This window comes from Chiloscyllium plagiosum, chromosome 11 (assembly GCF_004010195.1).
Source record: "Chiloscyllium plagiosum isolate BGI_BamShark_2017 chromosome 11, ASM401019v2, whole genome shotgun sequence".
Classification (NCBI taxonomy): domain Eukaryota; kingdom Metazoa; phylum Chordata; class Chondrichthyes; order Orectolobiformes; family Hemiscylliidae; genus Chiloscyllium; species Chiloscyllium plagiosum.
Window position 1 is genome coordinate 47507253 of NC_057720.1, and position 20009 is coordinate 47527261.

Sequence of the window (20009 nt, forward strand, 5' to 3'; positions counted from 1 at the left end):
AAGGGAAGGGGGGGGAAGGGAAGGGGGGGCATGACTACCAGCAAGGCAGGTAGAAGGATCTAGAAGAAGGCTCAACCCTCAAGCTTATCTAACAGATTGGAGATGCTTACTAAATAAAAACTGAAAAAATGTGGATACGGGAAATCAGAAACAAAAACAGAAATTGCTGGAGAAGTTGAGCAGGTCTGGCAGCATCTGTGGAAAGAAAGCAGAGTTAACATTTCGTGTTGAGTGATCCTTCCTCAGAACTAGTTGCTGCCAGAAGTGCTTAGCTTTTAGAGCAATTTCTGTTCTTTGAGATTCTTGCTCCTGTTTGGATGAGAGTGGGACGATAGGGAGGATGAGTACCATTGTACAGGGACTCATTCAAGCATCTATTATAAGAGATGAGATTGCAGAGTGCTTGGTTGTGCAAGGTAAAATAGGGCAGAGCCAGCGTAGCTTCATCAAGGAGAGGTCATGCCTGATAAATCTGATAGAATTCTTTGAGGAATTAATGAGCTAGTTAGACAAAGGCGAGCCAGTGGACGTGATCTATTTGGATTTCCAGAAGTCCTTTGACAAGTTGCTGCACAACAACTGCTAAATAAGGTGATCGGAGAACAATTCTGAGATGGATAGAGTATTGGCTGATTGGCAGAAGACAGGAAGTAGGAATGCAGGGGAACCTTGATTATTGAAGGTGATGGGCAGGCATTATTTCATTTGGATAATCGATTATTTGGTTAATCGATTAAATGCCTTTCCTCTGGGGCTCGGAGTTTTTAAAGTCTGCTCCTCATTCAGGACACTGCAGCAGCACACAGCACGAAAGGCCCCGCCCTCCCGTCCAACACCACCCTCTGCTCCCCGTTCCCAACCCCTTCCAACACCGCCCCCTGTTCCTAACCCCATCCAACACCGACGCCCCACCCCCACCCCAACACTGTCCAACACCACCCCCCGCCCCCTGCCCCCCCCCCCCACACACACTGTCCAACACCACCCCCTGCCCCCTGCCCCCACCCCCAACACCGCCCCCTGCCCTCACCGCCACAAGAGCAGAGATGTACTGCTGAAGTCTTATAAGGGTCTGGTCAGACCACATTTAGAATATCGCTGGCAGTATTGGGCACCATATCTAAGGAAAGACATGCTGGATTTGGAGGAGGTCCAGAATAATCCGAGGATGAAAGGCTCGTCATGTGAGGTGCGGTTTAGGACTCTGAGTCTGTACTGACAGAGTTTAGAAGGATGAGGGTAGTCCTGATTGAAACTTACAGAATACTGAGAGGCCTGGACAGAGTGGATGTGGAAAAGGTGCTTCCACTAGGAGAGACTAGGACCTCAGGGCACAATCTCCGAGTAAAGGGGCAACCTTTTAGAACTGAGATGCGGGGGAATATCTTCAGCCAGGAGGTGGTTAATTTGTGAAACTCTTGGCCGCAGAGGGCTGTGGAGACTAAGTCATTGAGCAAAGATAGATAAGTTCTTGACTGGTAAGGGGATCAAGGGTATGGGAGAAGACAGGAGAATGGGGTTGAGAAAATATCAGCCACGATTCAATGAGGGAGCAGACTAAATGGGCTGAATGGCCTAATTCTGCACCTATGTCTTATGGTCGAATAATACAACTTGTTGTTAGGTATCTTTGCTGTGAAGATGGGGCTTCATCTTTGATGATTATCCAGTTCTCACTCCTACAGAAACAGTTATGGAGACACACATCTGTGACGGGTAGGTGGGTGAAGATGATGTCAAATACAATTTTTCCCTTTTCTTAGTTTTGCTCACCACCAGCCGCAGACCCAGTAGAGCATCTACATTCTTTTAGAACTAGACAGCTCCATCAGTTGTGATGCTGCCAAGTCACTCTTGGTGATGGACTCTTAAATTCCCCACCCACAGTATATTCTGCACCTTTGCCACTCTCAAGACATCTTAAAAATAGTGTTCAACATAGGAGCACTGATTAATCACTTAATTGTCAACAGCTTTCTTTGCCACTGTTTGACATGGTGCCTGAAACTTCATTTATTGTTATAGAGTCATAGAGTATGGAATAAGATCCTTCAGGGAGAAATTGAGGGCTGCAGATGCTGGAGATCAGAGCTGAAAATGTGTTGCTGGAAAAGCGCAGCAGGTCAGGCAGTATCCAAGGAGCAGGAGAATCGACGTTTCAGGCATGAGTCCTGAAGGGCTCATGCCCGAAACATCGATTCTCCTGCTCCTTGGATGCTGCCTGACCTGCTGCGCTTTTCCAGCAACACATTTTCAGCAATAAGATCCTTCAGTCCAACTCGTCCATGCCAACTAGGTTTCCGAAATTGAAAAACTTCACTTGCCAGCATTTGGCCCATTTCCTCTAAACCTGTCCAGTTCATGTACCTATCCAAACGCTGTAATTGTAACTGCCTCTACAACTGTCACTCGCAGTTTGTTCCATATATGCTCTACCGTCTGTGTGAAAAAGTTGCCTCTCAGGACCCTTTAAACCCTGCCCCACTTAACTTAAACCTATGCCCTCTAGTTTTAGACTTCTCTACTCTGGGGAAAAGACCTTTGCTATTCACTTTATCTATGTCACTCATAATTTTATAATACTGCTATAAGGTCACTACTAAGCCTCCTATGCTCTATGGACAAAAGTCCCAGCCTGCTGGATGAGTTGGACGGAAGGGTCTGTTTCCACGCTGTACATCTCTGTGCAGTCTCATCTTGTAACCCAAACAACATCGATAACATCCTTGTGAATCTTTTCTGCATCCTTTCCAGTTTAATAAACTACTTCTTATAGCAGGGTGACCAGAATTGTATTCAGTATTCTAAAAGTGGCCTCAATGTCTTGTACAATTGCAACATGACACTCCATACTCCATGTTCTGACCAAAGAAGGCAAGCATGCCAAATACATTCTTCACCACCCTGTCTATCTGTGACATCACTTTCAAGGAACTATGCACCTGAACCTCTACGTCTCTCTTTCGAAAGCCCTCCTCAGGGTTCTACCATTAACTGTGCAATTCCTGCCTGCTTTGTCTTACCAAAATCCAACATCTCACATTTAGCTAAATTAAATTCCATCTGCTACTCCTCATCCTATTGGCCCAGCAGGTCAAGATCTCACTGTACTCTTAGTTAACCTTCATCACAGTTTACTTACCACCTATTTTGATATTATCAGCAAACTTACCAGCCATGCCTCCTATATTCTCATCCAAATCATTTATGTAAGTGACAAAATGCAGTGGACCTTCTGCCAATCCTTGCAGCATTCTGCTGGCTACATGCCTCCAGTCTAAACAACAACCCTCTACCACCACTCTGTCTCCTAGCTTCAAGCCAATTTTGTATCTAATTGGCTAGCTCTCCCTGGATCCCATGTGATCTAACCTTACTAAGCAGTCTAGCAGGTGGAACCTTGTCAGAGGACTTGCTAAATGTCTACCATTCTGCCTTCATGTATCTTCTTAGTCATATCTTCAAAAAACTCAATCAAGTTCACAAGACACAATTTCTTACACACAAAGCCACGCTGACTATCCCTAACCAGTCCATGTTTTTCCAAATGCATATAAATCCTGTCTCTCAGAATCCCCAACAATCAACAGCTTACCCACCCTTGATGTCAGGCTCATCAATCCATAGTTTCCTGGCTTTTTCTTGCAGCCTTTCTTAAATAATGGTGCAATATTAGCCACTCTCCAGTCCTCTGACACCTCATCTGTTGCTGTACATGAAATAAATATCTCTGCTTGGGGACCTGAAATTTCTTCTCTAGCTTGCCACAATGTCCTGGGATACACTTGACCATGTCCTGGGATTATTCTCTACCGTTATGCATTTTACGACTTCCAGAACCTCCTCTTCTATAATGTGAAAACTTTTCAAGCCATCACTATTTGATTTCCCCAAGTTCCCTAGATTCAATGCCCTTCTCCACAGTAAATACTGATGTGAAACATTTGTTTAGCATCTCATCCACCTCTTAGGGTGCCCTACATATATGGCCTTGTTGATTTTTTAGGGACTTTATATTCTCCTTTGTTACTGTTTTGCCCTTAATGTACAAGTAGAATCTCTTTGGATTCCCCTTAAGCTTATTTGCGAAAGCTATCTCATGTCTCTTTTTTGCCGTCTTGATTTCTCTCAAGTATACACCTACTGCGTTTATACTCCTTAAGGGATTCATTCGATCCCAGCTGTCTACACGTGAAATATGTCTCCTTTTTTTTTTTAACCACAGCCTCAATATTTCTAGGTATATTGTGTTCCCTCCTCCTATCAGCCTTGCCTTTCACCCTAACAAAAGCATACGGTCTCTGAAATCTTGTTATCTTGCTTTTGAAAGCCTCCCACTTACCAATCATCTCTTCACCTGCAAACAGCCTACCCCAATCAACTTTTGAAAGTTGTTGTGTAATGCCAACAAAATTAGCCTTGCTCCAAATTAGAACTTTCACTTCTGGACAAGGCCTAACTTTTTCCATAACTATTTTAAAACTATTAGAACTAATAGTCCCTGATGCCAAAGTGCTCCCCTCCTATCACCTCAGTCACTTGCTCTGCCCGATTTCCCAAGAACATTTTGCTCTCCCTCTAGTAGGTACATCAACATATTGATAAAGAAAATTTTCTTGAACACACTGAAGAAACTCCTCCCCATCTAAACCCTTAACACAATGGCAGTTCCCGTCTATACTTGTAAGTTAAAAGCCCTACCATTAGAACACTATTATTCCTACAGATATCAGCGATCTCCTTACATATTTGGTCTTGAATTTCCCACTGACTACTGGGGGGCATATAGTACAATCCCATCAAGGTGGTCATCTCCTTATTATTTCTCAGTTCCATACACTGGATGATCCCCAAGGAATATCCACTTTAAATACCGCTATGATGTTTTCCCTAATCAAAAAACATCAATTGTGAAAACACCCTCATAATCAATTTGTTTTTGCAGCTAGTCTCAACTGGAAGCCTCTTTTAGATCTGCCCTCCCATTTAGTCTGCAACTTGAAGAAACACAAGTCTTAAAACTAAATTAAAGCAAATGCCCGATCCTACAAGGATATGCAATGAGTGGTGAGGGATACAGTCAAGTAATCAGAGAAGGCTCTGTCTCTGGTACAGAAAACAGAAATAGAAAAGTTACAAGACATACAGAAGTTAAGTGGATTTGTCAAATGAGTACAAGCATTTATATGGAGGAAAAATCCAGTGAGAAAGTGCTAAGTTAGTTGAGCAGTTAATGAAATTACTGAGGATTTGGAATCTCTTATTGCAGAAACTGAGGGAAAAATAGTGAAACCATCTCTCCTTTTGAGGGTGAGAATGAGAGCTCCTGTCAGGGGTCCTGAAGGGTGGAAGGTAGACAAAAGATCTGATCATACAACTGCCATAAACATTTCCCAGTTTCCTCAGAACGATAATGAATTTTCTCTAAAACCAAATTTTGTCCTATTTTCAGTCACTTAAACAAGATCTAGATTGTAATTTTGGCACCTTTGAGTCCAGTTTAGTTGAAAATTTACAAAATAGCATATCTGAAATGATACCATTGCAAATGGAAGCTCTTAAATGAACAGAAATGAATTATGTTAGATTGATAATGAAAGGGTTATGGGCTATTGCTTTTTAATGGCTGCCAAAAACAAAGTGTGTACCATTTGTTGACATATTGCCCATTATTACTTCAAATAGCTTCAATATGAAAGGCTTGCTCTAACTGATTACCCTAAGAAGCACTGCAAATCATACTGATTCATATACAGCCAATCCATTTATAATACAGGTTTAATTCCTTCTAATTAGCAGACTTCCATTAGTAATTAGACAAAAATACATTGTGCTGAATAGATGCCACTCAACAACAACAGCTCCTCCCATCACAATTTGTGCACAGGCATGTATACAGGATTTCTTCTTTCAACCTACCTGTTGATTTATACTTATGTGCAGAGTTTACAGAAAAAAAAGGGTAACTGTTACATTTGCTTGCATGAATGAAGCATAGTTTAATGTTCACATTTATATTAATCCATAAATCCAATATTTGTGTCTAATAACAAGACATCTAAATTCCATTATGAAAACCTGAGAAAGCATTATGAGTCTTTAAATGTACGTTAAGTTTAATACTCTCCCTGATAAGCACTTGCCTGTGTTGCATAAACAAAACATAAGCTGGAGCGTCAGAGGCTGAGGGGTTACTTTATAGAGGTTTATAAAATCATGAGAGCCATAAGGGGTAGGTAAGTCTAAAACAAAAGGGCATAGGCTTAAGGTGAGAGGGGAAAGATTTAAAAGGAACTTAAGGGGCAACATATTTAGCTAGAGGATGGTGCATGTGTGGAATAAGCTGTTGAGGGAGTGGTGGAGGCTGGTGCATTTACAACATTTAAAAGGCATCTGTTTGGGTACATGAATAGGAAGGATTTAGAGGATTGTGGGCCAAATAGGACTAAACGTATTTACGATATCTGGTTGGCATGGACAAGTTGGATCGAAGGGTCTATTCCCGTGCTACACATCTCTATAACTTATTTCTTCCAATTTCAAAACTGATCTTTCTTTTTCAATGTTGAAAAGCATCTACTTCTGATTCTGAGCAGAGATCGAAGTTTTGTTTTCCGAAAGATATAAATTTGTTTTAAGATTTATCGCAAACAAAAACAGAACTTGCCTCCTTACTTGAAGGAAAATTACGTGCTTACTTGTGAACAAGCAACAGCAGTAGGCCATTCCACCCCTCCAGCTTGCTACACCACTCAAGAAGAATGAGTTCATTGTGACCTCAGATTTGCATTCTTACCTACACTTCATGATCTTTAACTGTCCTGCCTCACAAGAATCTATCCTATCTGCCTTGAAAACATTCAAGGACTCTGTTTCCACACCTTCTCAGGGAAAGTTCCAAAGATTCCTGATCCACTGAAAGAAAAACATTCAAGTACCTTGATTTTGAATATGCGATCTTTGACTTATAAACAGATTTCCCTGGTTCTTGATTATTCCACAAGAGGAAACATCCTCTCCTCATCTGCCCCGTGAAGTCCTCTCAGGATTTTAAATGTTCCAATGAAATTGCTGGTTCCACTTCTAAACTCCAGCCAATTCAAGCCTAGACCATTCAATGTTTCCTTATAAGAAAACCCACTCATTCCAGGTCATCAGATCTTTAATGATATAAGATGACCAATACTGAACACAGTACGCCAAATATGTTTTCACGAGAACCTGACGTAATTGATGGATAACCCTGCTGATATTGCATTAGATTTTCGTGATAAATGATAACATTCTATTTGCTCTCTTACTTGCTTGCTGTAGCAGCACATTAATCATTTGTCATTCCTGCCAAATACCTAAAATCTAGACCCATTTCCCTTGCAAAGACCATGTCTTTTATTTTTGTGCTTTTTAAAATTGCACACTGAAATATAATAAAATTGTTTTGAAACCCAAGGATTTGCAAGGATGGCTGGAGGACTTTGATACTTTTGTGAATCTTATTTGCTTGACTGAGATTTCCAACAATGTTCAAATGAACTGGAGCTGAGGGACTGTTCATAATTGAAGCTGATTAGCTGGGGCGGCATGGTGGCTCAGTGGTTAGCACTGCTGCCTCACAGCACCAGGGTCCCAGGTTAGATTCCAGCCTTGGGTGACTGTCTTTGTGGAGTTTGCACATTCTCTCCATGTCTGCGTGGGTTTCCTCTCACCGTCCAAAGGTGTGCAGGCCAGGTGAATTGGCCATGCTAAATTGCCCGTAGTGTTAGGTGCATTAGTCAGAGGGAAAAGGGTCTGGGTGGGTTACTCTTCGGAGGGTCAGTGTGGACTGGTTGGGCTGAAGGGCCTGTTTCCACACAGTAGGGAATCTAATCTAATCTAGTCTGGAACTGTGGCTAATTTTTTGTTTAATTCACTCACGAGACTTGTGCGTCACTGGCTGGGCCAGCAGCTATCGAGTGACACTGGTAGAACCCAAACAGGATGGCAGTGAGCAGGATATTGCTGAGCAAATGCTACTTAATAGTACTGTTAATGATACCTTCCATCATTTTACTGATGATCAATGATACAGCTCCTCTGCCTCCCAACAACCCAATTGTTGTCAGGTAGCTGAACAGTTTGGGCTGTGAATAAAACAGAGAAGCTAGTCAGACCAGAAGAGAAACCAGCAGCTCTGCAATCGCCAAACTTTACTTTCTTTCAGTTTTCGGCAGTAAGCAACTTCAAAGTTCTCTGTAAAGAACAAGCATATCTTTGCTTCAGCAGATGCTACAAGGTGCGACTTTCAGTTGGCTAAGTCAAAGGCCTTTCATAAGTGAACCAGCTACCCTGTGCCTCTTGCAAACCAGTTGAAGCAGTTAGCAAAAGGAAGGCCAAAGAGAAAGTTATGGATCAGCAAGGACGAACCCAAAAAATCTTGTGAACAAAGACCATGGAACTTTCATCCCACTTCTCTGGTATTTCCTCATCACTGTTTTTAGAATAATGTCAATTAAACAATTGTTTTTAGGGCAGAGGAAAAGCTGCTATGGAACATCATGCATATTATTATTTAAAATTTGTACCAACCTTAATATAATTAATATTAACACATAATTTAATAGCCTTGGTGCAGGGCTGTACTTAATCTTTCATTTTCTTTTTAAATGTGAATTTATACAGCATTTCTATTAACCTCAATTATTTATTTCAGTGTATATGCCATTTCAGTTGGAAATGCAGAGTGCTGTACATGCATTCTACTGAATTTCATCGTACATGTTGGTTTTCCAGCAAGAAACTGTCTGAAAGAATCTAACCCTGGATGATTCCAATGGGAACCAATGGTTCGCTTAAAGTCCTTTTATTGATACTGGCTCAGAAATTCTCATGAAAGGAACCACAATGTTAAACAAAGACTATTTGTTTGTATGTTTGCATAAATTATATTGCTTTTAACATTTGATAGCATGTGTACATCTGAGGCAAGAACAGGATAATTTATCAACATCAGTTGGGCAGTTTCACAACATCAATTCATGAGATTGTAAATCACAAATGGCTACTTGAAAACACTGGAAGGTCAATGTTTCCTCTAATTCTGTGCCTCTCATGTAACCTGCATTACCTCTGCCGCTATAATTTCATGCAATTTTAACATGATACTTCTGAATCTGTTCAAACTTCCAATAAAACTATCAAGTTAATGAAGTTTAAACAATTACAATGAAAAAGATAGAGATTGCACTGAAAACAAATATATTACAAATTCAGCTTTTCTGAAAACTTGGATATTTGAAGTTTTAATCACCAAAACTATATGCTTTTAGAGCATAGTAAATAAAGCATAATCCAATAGGAAAGCCCATCCAGTATGGCCTATACTTGTTTTAGCTTTCAAAGTGCGGAAAAGATTGAATTTCTATTGCACTTTAACATCAAGGGGATGTTAGAGAAAGAAATGTTAGCAGCACTTCACAGAGTTACCCCGTTCCCATAAGTGTGCAGGGAGCATCATGAGCCCTCATCTCTGCAATATTCTCCATGGATATCCTTATCAGGTAACAGCTTGTGACACTACCTGATTATCTTTGCGGAATCAAGTCAAGCCTGCATTACACAAGCAAATTGCTTCTCACTTGGTTCCTGATATAGAAAGCTCTGGATTTTCCCAACAGTGAACTACTCCATTTGGAAGAGGCAGATCAGAGCAGAGATTTGCTGAATGACTGAAATCAGCCCACACAAATTCCTACCTTCCCCTAACATTCCTTTTCACTTATCTTCATATTTAAGTGAAAATGGAGTAAGGCACTCTGCCCAATTTCTCACAATTATTATCCCTCTATCATTGTTGTCACATAAAAACTGAATACAAAGTTTGTGAGATGGTAGAAACTGGTGGGATGACAGACAGGATGATAGAGAAGGAATTTATAGTTACTTCTTTGTTTTCCATGCTACAAGGAAGATCATTGTCCCTTTCCAAATACCTTACAAATTTGATGGCTGGTATCTCAGGAACTCCAAACTCCTGAAAATAAGCTCTGCCTCTTTATAATGCTGCTACATTATATGTATCCTGTTACAACACCACTGGAGTTTTGACATGATAGCAGTAACACCTTTTGCAAAACAGATGTTTCCAAGAAAATACCAAGCAACTTCACATAATCCTATAACAAGCAAGACTGAGCTAATTAGCAGAGCAAAACCAATCCTTAACTAATCCAGTCCTTCATCTTGACCAATGCTAAGAATACAGAAAACTTTGAAATAGGGAACGATCATAGACATTTCTCAAAAGCAAAAGAATGAATACAGGATAAAAATAGAAAAAACTCAATTTTTAAAATCAAAAATGAAGCTTTCCCAAAATAAGCAACTTGTTACTACATGTTACCAAACTTTGTTCTGAATTGAAAGTGCTGCAAAACCTGAAAGCCCATCCAAAGTTTGAGGATATTTCATTCTGTAACTATTTTCACCTTCACCAATATTATCATATGCTTCTGAAATATTTCCAGTTGGACACACTGATCATACTATGAAGGAGTTCAGTGACTCTCATACATGCAATAATTAAATGTACCTTGAAAACAGCAATCTTGCCTCTTCCCAAGAATTTTCCCAGAATCCTAGTAGTTGACAAAATTACTGAATGGGGAGCAGCAATATCTTATACAGGTCACATTAGAAAATTTCACTGATCAGAAAACTGACACTGGTTTAACTTCTTCCTTATGGAACTTACGGTCACTTTCAACTCCTCTGTTTGGAACACTGTCAGTGTCTGAGATCTGTTCCACTTCGTCTGGTTTTGACAGCTGAATGCTTATGGGCTCTTTGTAAGGTGGAGGCAGTCGCATTGGTGGTGGTATTCTACTTCTGTCAGGACCCAAACTCTGAAAGAAGAAGAGAGATTGCCAGCTATTAAGAGAAAATGCACTTCCTTTAAAACAGTATTACCATTGCATGAACCATGGCTGTCAGCATATTTATAACAGAAATGACTAAATAATCCTTTCCAAGCACAAACAAGGGCACCAACAAAGCAAAACATAATGTCAAGAAGCAGCTGGAGGCTCTAGACACTGCAAAGGCAATGGGCTGTAATAACATTTTGGCAATTGTACTTAAGGCATGTGCACCAGTACAAAGTTGTAACACCGGGATCTACCTGGCAATGTGAATCTCAGGGACAGCTTCAGGGGCAGTTGTATTGCGGAAATCGGCCCAGTGCAGACCCATGGTGGCAATGATGCCAGTGGAGGCAAGATGGTGCCAAAGAATGACTTCACGGTTCCAGCTGGGTGGGCCTGGGTTCCTGATGGCGGAGGGGGTGGCGTTCTGGCTGCGACTGTGTGTGGGGACTCGGGTACCTGAGTGTTCGCAGACTGAAGGGATTGATTTTGTGGCTTTGTTTTTCTGGTAGCGAGGACTCATGGTGTAGATCTGACCATTTCCTTTTCTTTTGGCTGTTATCCCTGCTTCTGTTTTTAATTCTGTCTTTGTATACTAAAATAGCACCAGAGAATAAGAACTTTGCACACTTTTCGCTTACTCCTGTATTCCTGTACTTGAATACACGTGACAATAAAATCTAAACAAAAATCAGGGTAAATCTAACCTATTCGATTACCTCATCAGTTTACTTTCAAGCATGAATAAAGTGATGGAAGGTGTCATCAGCAACGTTACCAAGCAGCTTTTTTTTGGCTTAGCAATAGCCTGTTCCCTGAGGCTCAGTTTGGGATATGCTAGGGTCACTCAGCTCCTGACCTCCTGACAGCCTTGGTTCAAACATGGATGTTTGAGCCAAATTGTGAGTGACTGCCCTTGACCTAGAGGTTGATGGAGTGCAACACCGAGGAGCTCTAGCAAACCGCAAGTCAATGGGAATTGGGGGAAAATGCTCCACTGGTTAGAGTCATACCTGGCACACAGGAAGATAGTGGTAGTTTTTGGAGGCCTACCATCTCAGTTACAGGACACTTTTGCAAGAGTTCTTCAGGAAAGTTCCTTGGCACAAACATTTCAAGCTGTTTCATCAATACCCTCCCTCCATCATAAGGTCAGAAGTGGAGATATTATTTGATGATTGCACAATGTTCAGCACCATTCATGATTCCTCAGACACTAGAGCAGTTCATGTAGAAATGGCGGAACATCTGGACAATATTCAGACTTGGGCTGACAAATAGCAAATAATATTTGCGGCACAAATGACCATTTCTAAACAAGAAAAACCTAACCATCACCTTTTGATATTCAATAGCATAGCCAATGCTGAATCCCCCAGTATCAACATCCAGAGGGGTTAGCGCTGATGAGATACTAAAGGAAACTTGCCACATAAATACTGTGGTTACAAGAGTAAATCAGAGGCTAGAAATCTTGCAAGCAATAACTCAACTGTTGCCTACCCAAACCCTGTCCATCACCTCCAAGGCACAAGTCCGAAGTGTGATAGAATATTCCCCACTTGCCTGGATGAGTACAGCTCCAAAATACTTCAAGAAGCTTGATATCATATGGGATAAAGCACCCACTTGACTGGCATCAACATCCACAGATATTCTGGGATGGCAAGAATGGCCTATGATGTGAGACTGGATCAGTTAAGACTATATTCACTGGAGTTTAGAAGGATGAGACGGGTTCTCATAGAAACCTATAAAATTCTATCAGGACTAGACAGGGTAATAGTTTGAAGGACGCTTCGGATGACTGAAAAATCCATAACTACAAATCATAGGTGAAGGATACAGGGTAGACTATTTAGGATTGAGAATGAGAGCTTTCTTAAGACAGAGAATGGTGTAACTATGGAATTTTCCTCAGCAGAAAGTAGCTGAGACCAAACATTATATATTTTCAAGGATATAGTTCTTAGCGATAAAGAGGTATTGGGAGAAAGTGGAACAGGGTACAGAGTTGGATGATCTACTATGATCATATTGAATGGCCTACTCCTGGCCTTATGTTGCTATTCACTCCCTCCAACACCAATGCTTGGTAGCAACAGAGTGCATCATCTACATGATTCATTGTAGAAATTCACCAAGGCTCCTCAGACAGTACCTTCCAAACACACAACCACTACCATCTATTAGGACAATGGTAGTAGATCCATAGGAACACCACCATCTGCAAATTCCCCTCCAAGTCATTCACCACCATGACTTGGAAATGTATTGCCATGCCTTCACTATCACAAGGACAAAATCCTGAAACTACTTCTCATGGCATTGTGGGTCTATCTATATGAAATGACTACATTGATTCTAGAAGCCAGCTCCCCACTATCTCATCAAGGGCAATTCAGATAGACATAGATGCTGGGCCTGCCAATGATGCCCATATGAATAATTATAGTTAATAGAGTTCAATTTGATCTTGCTACAATGCCTCAAATGGCTATGAGTATAATTAAAAGTGTAGGTAAATCCATCACTGTTAGGAGAATGAGTACCCACTCCAGAATTCTCAGCTGAAAATGTAATCATGTTGATCATCTTCAACAAGTTGTGGTCTTTCTTCAATTTCTCCAGCAGTTGCAAGCACATTAGTTAATCTGCAGTAAAAAGTTTGCATAGTCCCAACACAGCTTAGAGGGGACACTCTCATCTCTGAGGTAGAAGATTCTGGGTAGAAATTGCACTCCAAAGACCTGAGTATTTACTCTGAGATGCTTTTTCAATCCAGTAATGAGGGAGTTATACCTTTCCAACTAGACGTCAAACTGAGCCCCGTATCTGTTGTCTTTGGTCTACACACATAGAACAATATGGACCGGGTGCTGGTAGGTGGGACTAGATTGGGTTGGGATATCTGGTCGGCATGGACGGGTTGGACTGAAGGGTCTGTTTCCATGCTGTACATCTCTATGACTCTATGTACATAGATCCCTAAAAGTTGCCACCCAGGTGGATAGTGCTGTTAAGACCTTCCCTCCATACCAGGCAACATCCTGGTAAACCTCCTCTGCACCTTTTCCAATGCTTCCACATCCTTCCCGAAATATGGGGACCAGAACTGTGCATAATATTCCAAGTGTGGTCGCACCAGGGTTTTGTGTAGTTGCAGCATGATATTGCAGCTCCGGAACTCAATCCCTCTACGAATGAAACCTAACACACCATATGCCTTCTTAACAGCACTATCCACCTGGGTGGCAACTTTTAGGGATCTATGTACATAGAGCCATAGAGATGGACAGCATTGAAACAGACCCTTCGGTCCAATCCGTCCATGCCGACCAGATATCCCAATCCAATCTAGTCCCACCTACCAGTACCCGGCCCATATCCCTCCAAACCCTTCCTATTCATATAACCATCCAAATGCCTCTTAAATGTTGCAATTGTACCAGCCTCCACCACATCCCCTGGCAGCTCATTCCATACACATACCACCCTCTGTGTGAAAGCGTTGCCCCGTAGGTCTCTTTTATGTCTTTCCCCTCTCACCGTAAACTTATGCCCTCTAGTTCTGGACTCCCCGATCCCAGGGAAAACACTTTGTCTATTTATCCTATCCATGCCCCTCATAATTTTGTAAACCTCTATAAGGTCACCCCTCAGCCTCCGACGTTCCGGGGAAAACAGCCTCAGCCTGTTCAGCCTCTCCCTGTAGCTCAGATCCTCCAACCCTGGCAACCTCCTTGTAAATCTTTTCTGAACCCTTTCAAGTTTCACAACATCTTTCTGATAGGAAGGAGACCAGAATTGCACGCAATAATCCAGTAGTGGCCTAACCAACTGCACATCCACACTACCAAGAATCTTTCCATTGATCCAGTACTCTGCCTTCCTGTTATTCTTCCCAAAGTGCATCACCCCATTTGCATTGAACTCCATTTGCCACCTCTCAGACCAATTCTGCAGTTTATCCAAGTCCCCCTGCAACCTGTACACTCTTCCACACTGTCCACTACTCCACCGACTTTAATGTTGTCTAATCTGTCCACCTATGCCTGCATCTAAGTCATTTATAAAAATGACAAACAGCAGTGGTCCTAAAACAGATCCTTTGGCACACCACTAGTAACCGAACTCTCAGCTGAATATTTTCCATCAACCACCACTCACTGCTTTCTTTCAGAAAGCCAAACTATTAAATCACCCTCAATTCCATTCCTCTGCATTTTCTCCAACAGCCTACCATGTGGAACCTGATCAAAGGCTTTACTGAAGTCCATGTATACCACGTCACTGCCCTACCCTCATCTACATGCTTGGTCACCTTCTCAAAAAACTCAATGAGGTTTGTGAGACACGACTTGCCCTTGGCGAAACCATGTTGACTATCTGCTTGCTCGATGATTATAAATCTTATCTCTTATAATCCTTTCCAAAACCTTTCCTACAACAGAAGTAAGGCTCACGGGTCTATAATTAACTGGGTCATCGCTACTGCACTTCTTGAACAAAGGCACAACATTTGCAATCCTCCAGTCCTGAGGTACTAAACCTGTAGACAATGACGACTCAAATATCAAAGCCAAAGGCTCTGCTATCTCCTCCCTAGCTTCCCAGAGAATCCTCAGATAAATCCCATCCGGCCCAGGGGACTTGTCTACTTTCACTCCAAGAATTGAAAACACCTGTTCATAACTAACCTCGATCCTTTCTAGTCTAATATCTCGTACCTCATTGTTCTCCTCCACAATGTTGTCCTTTTCCTGAGTGAAAAACATGTTACAATAGAACTTTCTGAGGAGGAACAGGAGAGTCTACTGGTGTTCTGGATGGCATTCAGTCTTCAAACAGCATCATTAAGACAGATGATCAAATAGGTATCCTATTGCTGTTTGTGGATCCTTGCTGTGCATATTACTGGAAAACAATGACGACACTTTCAGAAGTACTTAATTAGCTGTGATGCATTTTGGGATGTCTTGGGATGTGAAAGGCAAGATATAAATGCAAACAACAATCTAAATCAGATATCTGCTCGTACCCCGTATCCTTCCTCAATCGATTTTTGTCAGCCATAGGTAATCTCATTTTTAAAATTAACAATGATCTACCTTCAACTGCAGCTTAAAAGAATCCCAAACTTCGACCACCTTAACTGTGTCCAAATGTTTTCCTTCATGCACTGAAAAGGTCTGAATCTAACTTGTTGACATGCTTCTTAATCTTAGACATGCTATGGAACAGAATTTTTATCAAATATAGTTAATTTTTAAAATACAAATTTAATTCATTCTAATGTAGTCAAGTGGTTGTGAATATTCACAGCCTAAGTTTTCAAGCGAACATATCTTTCCAAATTACAAAATATGCAATATTTAGCCGATCACACTCAGTTTGAGCCCTGATGGTAGAATAGACCACAATGACTCAATTTTCCAATCTGCATAAGTTGCAAAGCAGTGTCTGCAGCAGAGAGTTTGTGGTCTTAGAAAATTCACCTATCAAGGAGAAACTACCCTGGAACAAAAGCTTACAAAAGATATAGCAGCTTCCTGAGTAACACATATCTTTTATTTCTTGATGATCTATCCCTGTTCATGAATGCTCGTGCACTAGTGCAAAAAGTTTCAACATTCCTGCCAACATATGGAAGTATTGGATCCCCTTCGCCTACTGTTAATCTTTTGTTTCAACACATAGTCATAGAGATGTACAGCACGGAAACAGACACTTCAGTCCAACTCATCCATGCTGACCAGATATCCCAACCCTAACTAGTCCCACCTGCCAGCACCCGGTATCCTTCCAAACCTTTCCTATTCATACATCCATCCAGATGCCTTTTAAATGCTGCAATTGTACCAGCCTCCACCATTTCCTCTGGCAGCTCATTCCATACATGCACCACCCTCTGCATGACATAGTTGCCCCTCAGGTCTCTTTTATATCTTTCCCCTCTCACCCTCAACCTATGCCCTCTAGTTCTGAACTCCCTCACACCAGGGAAGAGACTTTGTCTATTTATCCTATCCATGCCCCTCATGATTTTATAAACCTCTATAAGGTCACCCTCGCTCCAGGGAAAACAGCTCCAGCCTATTCAACTTCTCCCTTTAGCTCAAATCCTCCAACCATGGAAACATCCTTGTAAATCTTTTCTGAACCCTTTCAAGTTTCACAACATCCTTCCGATAGGAAGGAGACCAGATTTGCATGCAATATTCCAAAAATGGCTGAACCAATGTCCTGTGCAGCCACAACATGACCTCCCAACTCCTGTACTCAATATTCTGACCAATAAAGGAAAGCATACCAAACGCCTTCTTCACTATCCTATCTATCTGCGACTCCACTTTCAAGGAGCTATGAACCTGCATTCCACAGTCTCTTTGTTCATCGACACTCCCTATGACCTTACCATTAAGTGTATAAGTCCGGATAAGATTTGCTTTCCCAAAATGCAGCACCTCACATTTATCTAAGTTAAACTGCATCTGCCACTTCTCAGCCCACTGGCCCATCTGATCAAGACTCCTTTATAGTCTGAGATATCCACTTTGCTGTCCACTACACCTTCAATTTTGGTGTCATCTACAAACTTATTAAGTATACCTCTTATGCTCACATCCAAATCATTTATATAATCGATGAAAAGAAGTGGACCCAGCACAGATCCTTGTGGCACACCACTGGTCACAGGTCTCCAATCTGGAAAGCAACTCTCCACCACCACCCTCTGTCTTTTACCTTCGAGCCAGTACTGTATCCAAATGGCTAGTTCTGCCTGAATTTCATGTGATCTAACCTTGCTAACTGGTCTACCATGAGGAACCTTGCAGAATGCCTTACTGAAATCCTTACAGATCAGGTCCTCCACCCTGCTTTCATCAATCGCCTTCATTATCTCTTCAAAAAAACTCAATCAAGTTAGTGAGACACGATTTCCCAAGCACAAAGCCATGTTGACTATCCCATCCTTGCCTTTCCAAATACATGTAAATCCTGTCCGTCAGGATTCCCTCCAACAACTTGCCCACTACCGACATCAGGCTCACGGGTCTCTAGTTCCCAGAATTGTCCTTACCATCTTTCTTAAATTGTGGCACCACGTTAGCCAACCTGCAGATTTCTGGCACATCGCCTGTGAGTGTCGAAGATACAAATATCTCAGCATGAGGCCCAGGAATCACTTCTCTAGCTTCCCACAGAGTTCGCGGGTACACCTGATCAGGACCCGCAGATTTATCCACCTTTATGTACATTATGTATTTGCATTTACATCATGAACATTACTTTCAACTACATTAAGTGATACACGATAGTTTGATCTGATTTGAAGGGAGACCAAGTGGACCATCCTACCTGTCATCCATGATGAGTTTACCTCCATTTAGCTTGCTAAACCAAAGTGAAGGATCGCAACCATTACACAGATATTGTGCAAAAATATATGCTAAAAATTCTGCATACAAACTATGAACCAAACAAACAGATACTTAACACTGCAAGGAAATAATCTTTAAAAAGCAACATCCAAAAGAGAAAATGCCAGTATTGCTGTGATTTCATCGAAGTTGAACAGCTACAGAGATTTCTTCGAAAAGGAATCATCAAAGTCAACCTAGGCAATGATTGCCACAAGTGGTCACAGTTGAGAGGCAATGGAGGTTTGAGGTTAACACAAGATGAGCTATTGTGGTGACAGAAGATGAGCTATTGTGGTGACAGAAGATGAGCTACTGTGGTGACAGTAGATGAGCTATTGTGGTGACAACAGCAGCATAAAGTAAGAGAACAAGATGCTATTTTTATTCTGGGTAATCCAAAATGGAGAATGGGAAAGAAATTGTCGCTGTAAGAGCTGCTCCTTTTCAGAGGTATTTTAGGTATTGGAGGTCATTTTCTCAAATTCGAGGAGCAGCAATGACTGTTCGATGTGGTGTTGCATTGTTTTGGAATTTTGGGAGACAAAAGATCAAAAAGGACGAAGACAGACAAAGGCAGTAACCACAGGGTCAGAGAAAGAAACCGACACTGCTGTCTGACACAGAAGTGAATCTGCACAATTACTGCCTTTGCTGTTGAAATTCAAATATCTCTGGACATCAGATGTGTCTAAGAAAAGTTAACAACAGCAAAATCACAGCTGACCTTGAAGAAACCTATGTGGGAGAGCTCACAGCACAAGACCAGTTAAGTGCATAGTTCTTAAGTGTAACCTTGCTGTAAATCTACAGTAGTGAATAGTGTGGGTTCTTTCTTGATGAGATCTGTCTCATGATTAAATTTAAAAAATATAAACCATAAGTACTAAGTTAGCCTGGAGCAGTGTTATTTTTTAGAACAATAAGACGGTGCTATTTTCTGGGTCTATAGATTGTGAAGGAGCAAATATGGCCTTTAGTAAAGTAATGTGCTGTACCTGTTGGATGTGGGAGTTTAGGGAGAGTTTCCATGTTACTGATGATTATATCTGCAGGAAGTGTCTATGGTTGCAAATACGATCAGAATGCATGAATTGGTTGGAGCAGCAGTGAGAGGCAATAAGGAATTTACAGGAGCTAGTGGTGTGAGGGATGGCAGTTATCGGAAGGGAGGAAAACCACAGAAATGGTCAGGAAAATGGGTTAACTCCAGGAAAGGTAGGAGAGGGAGGCAAGTAGTGCAGAAGTCTCCTGTGGCTATCCCCATTTCAAATAAGGATACTGTTTTGGAAAATGTAGGGGGTGATCAACCCTCAGAGGAATGTAGCACAACCAGCTAGGTTTCTGGTACTGAGAATGGCTCTAATGTGGTGAGGGGTACATCAGGTTCCAAGCAATCGATTATAATAGGGGACTCCAGTCAGAGGCACAGACAGACGTTTCTGTGGCCAGCAGTGAGAAGTCAGAATGGCGAGTTGCCTCCCTGGTGCCAGGATCAAGGATGTCTCAGAGAGGGTACAGAATGTTCTCAAAGGGGAGAGGGAACAGCAGGAGGCTGTTGTACATGTTGGAACTAACGTGATAGGAAGGGGAAAGGATGAGATTCTGAAAGGAGGATACAGAAAATTAGGCAGGAATTTAAAAAAGAAGGTCCACGAGGGTAGTAATATCCAGATTATTCCTGATG

General features: G+C 41.6%; 1 protein-coding gene across 3 annotated transcripts in view; it reads right to left on the minus strand.

The window, feature by feature from the left end:
• Nucleotides 1–20009, minus strand: part of patj (PATJ crumbs cell polarity complex component) — a 396330-nt gene that overhangs the window by 206845 nt on the left and 169476 nt on the right. For all 3 annotated transcript variants that reach the window (XM_043699258.1, XM_043699257.1, XM_043699256.1), the window contains one exon: nt 10730–10880. In XM_043699258.1, coding sequence (XP_043555193.1) covers nt 10730–10880 — 151 coding nt within the window. The remainder of the gene's footprint in view (nt 1–10729; nt 10881–20009) is intronic.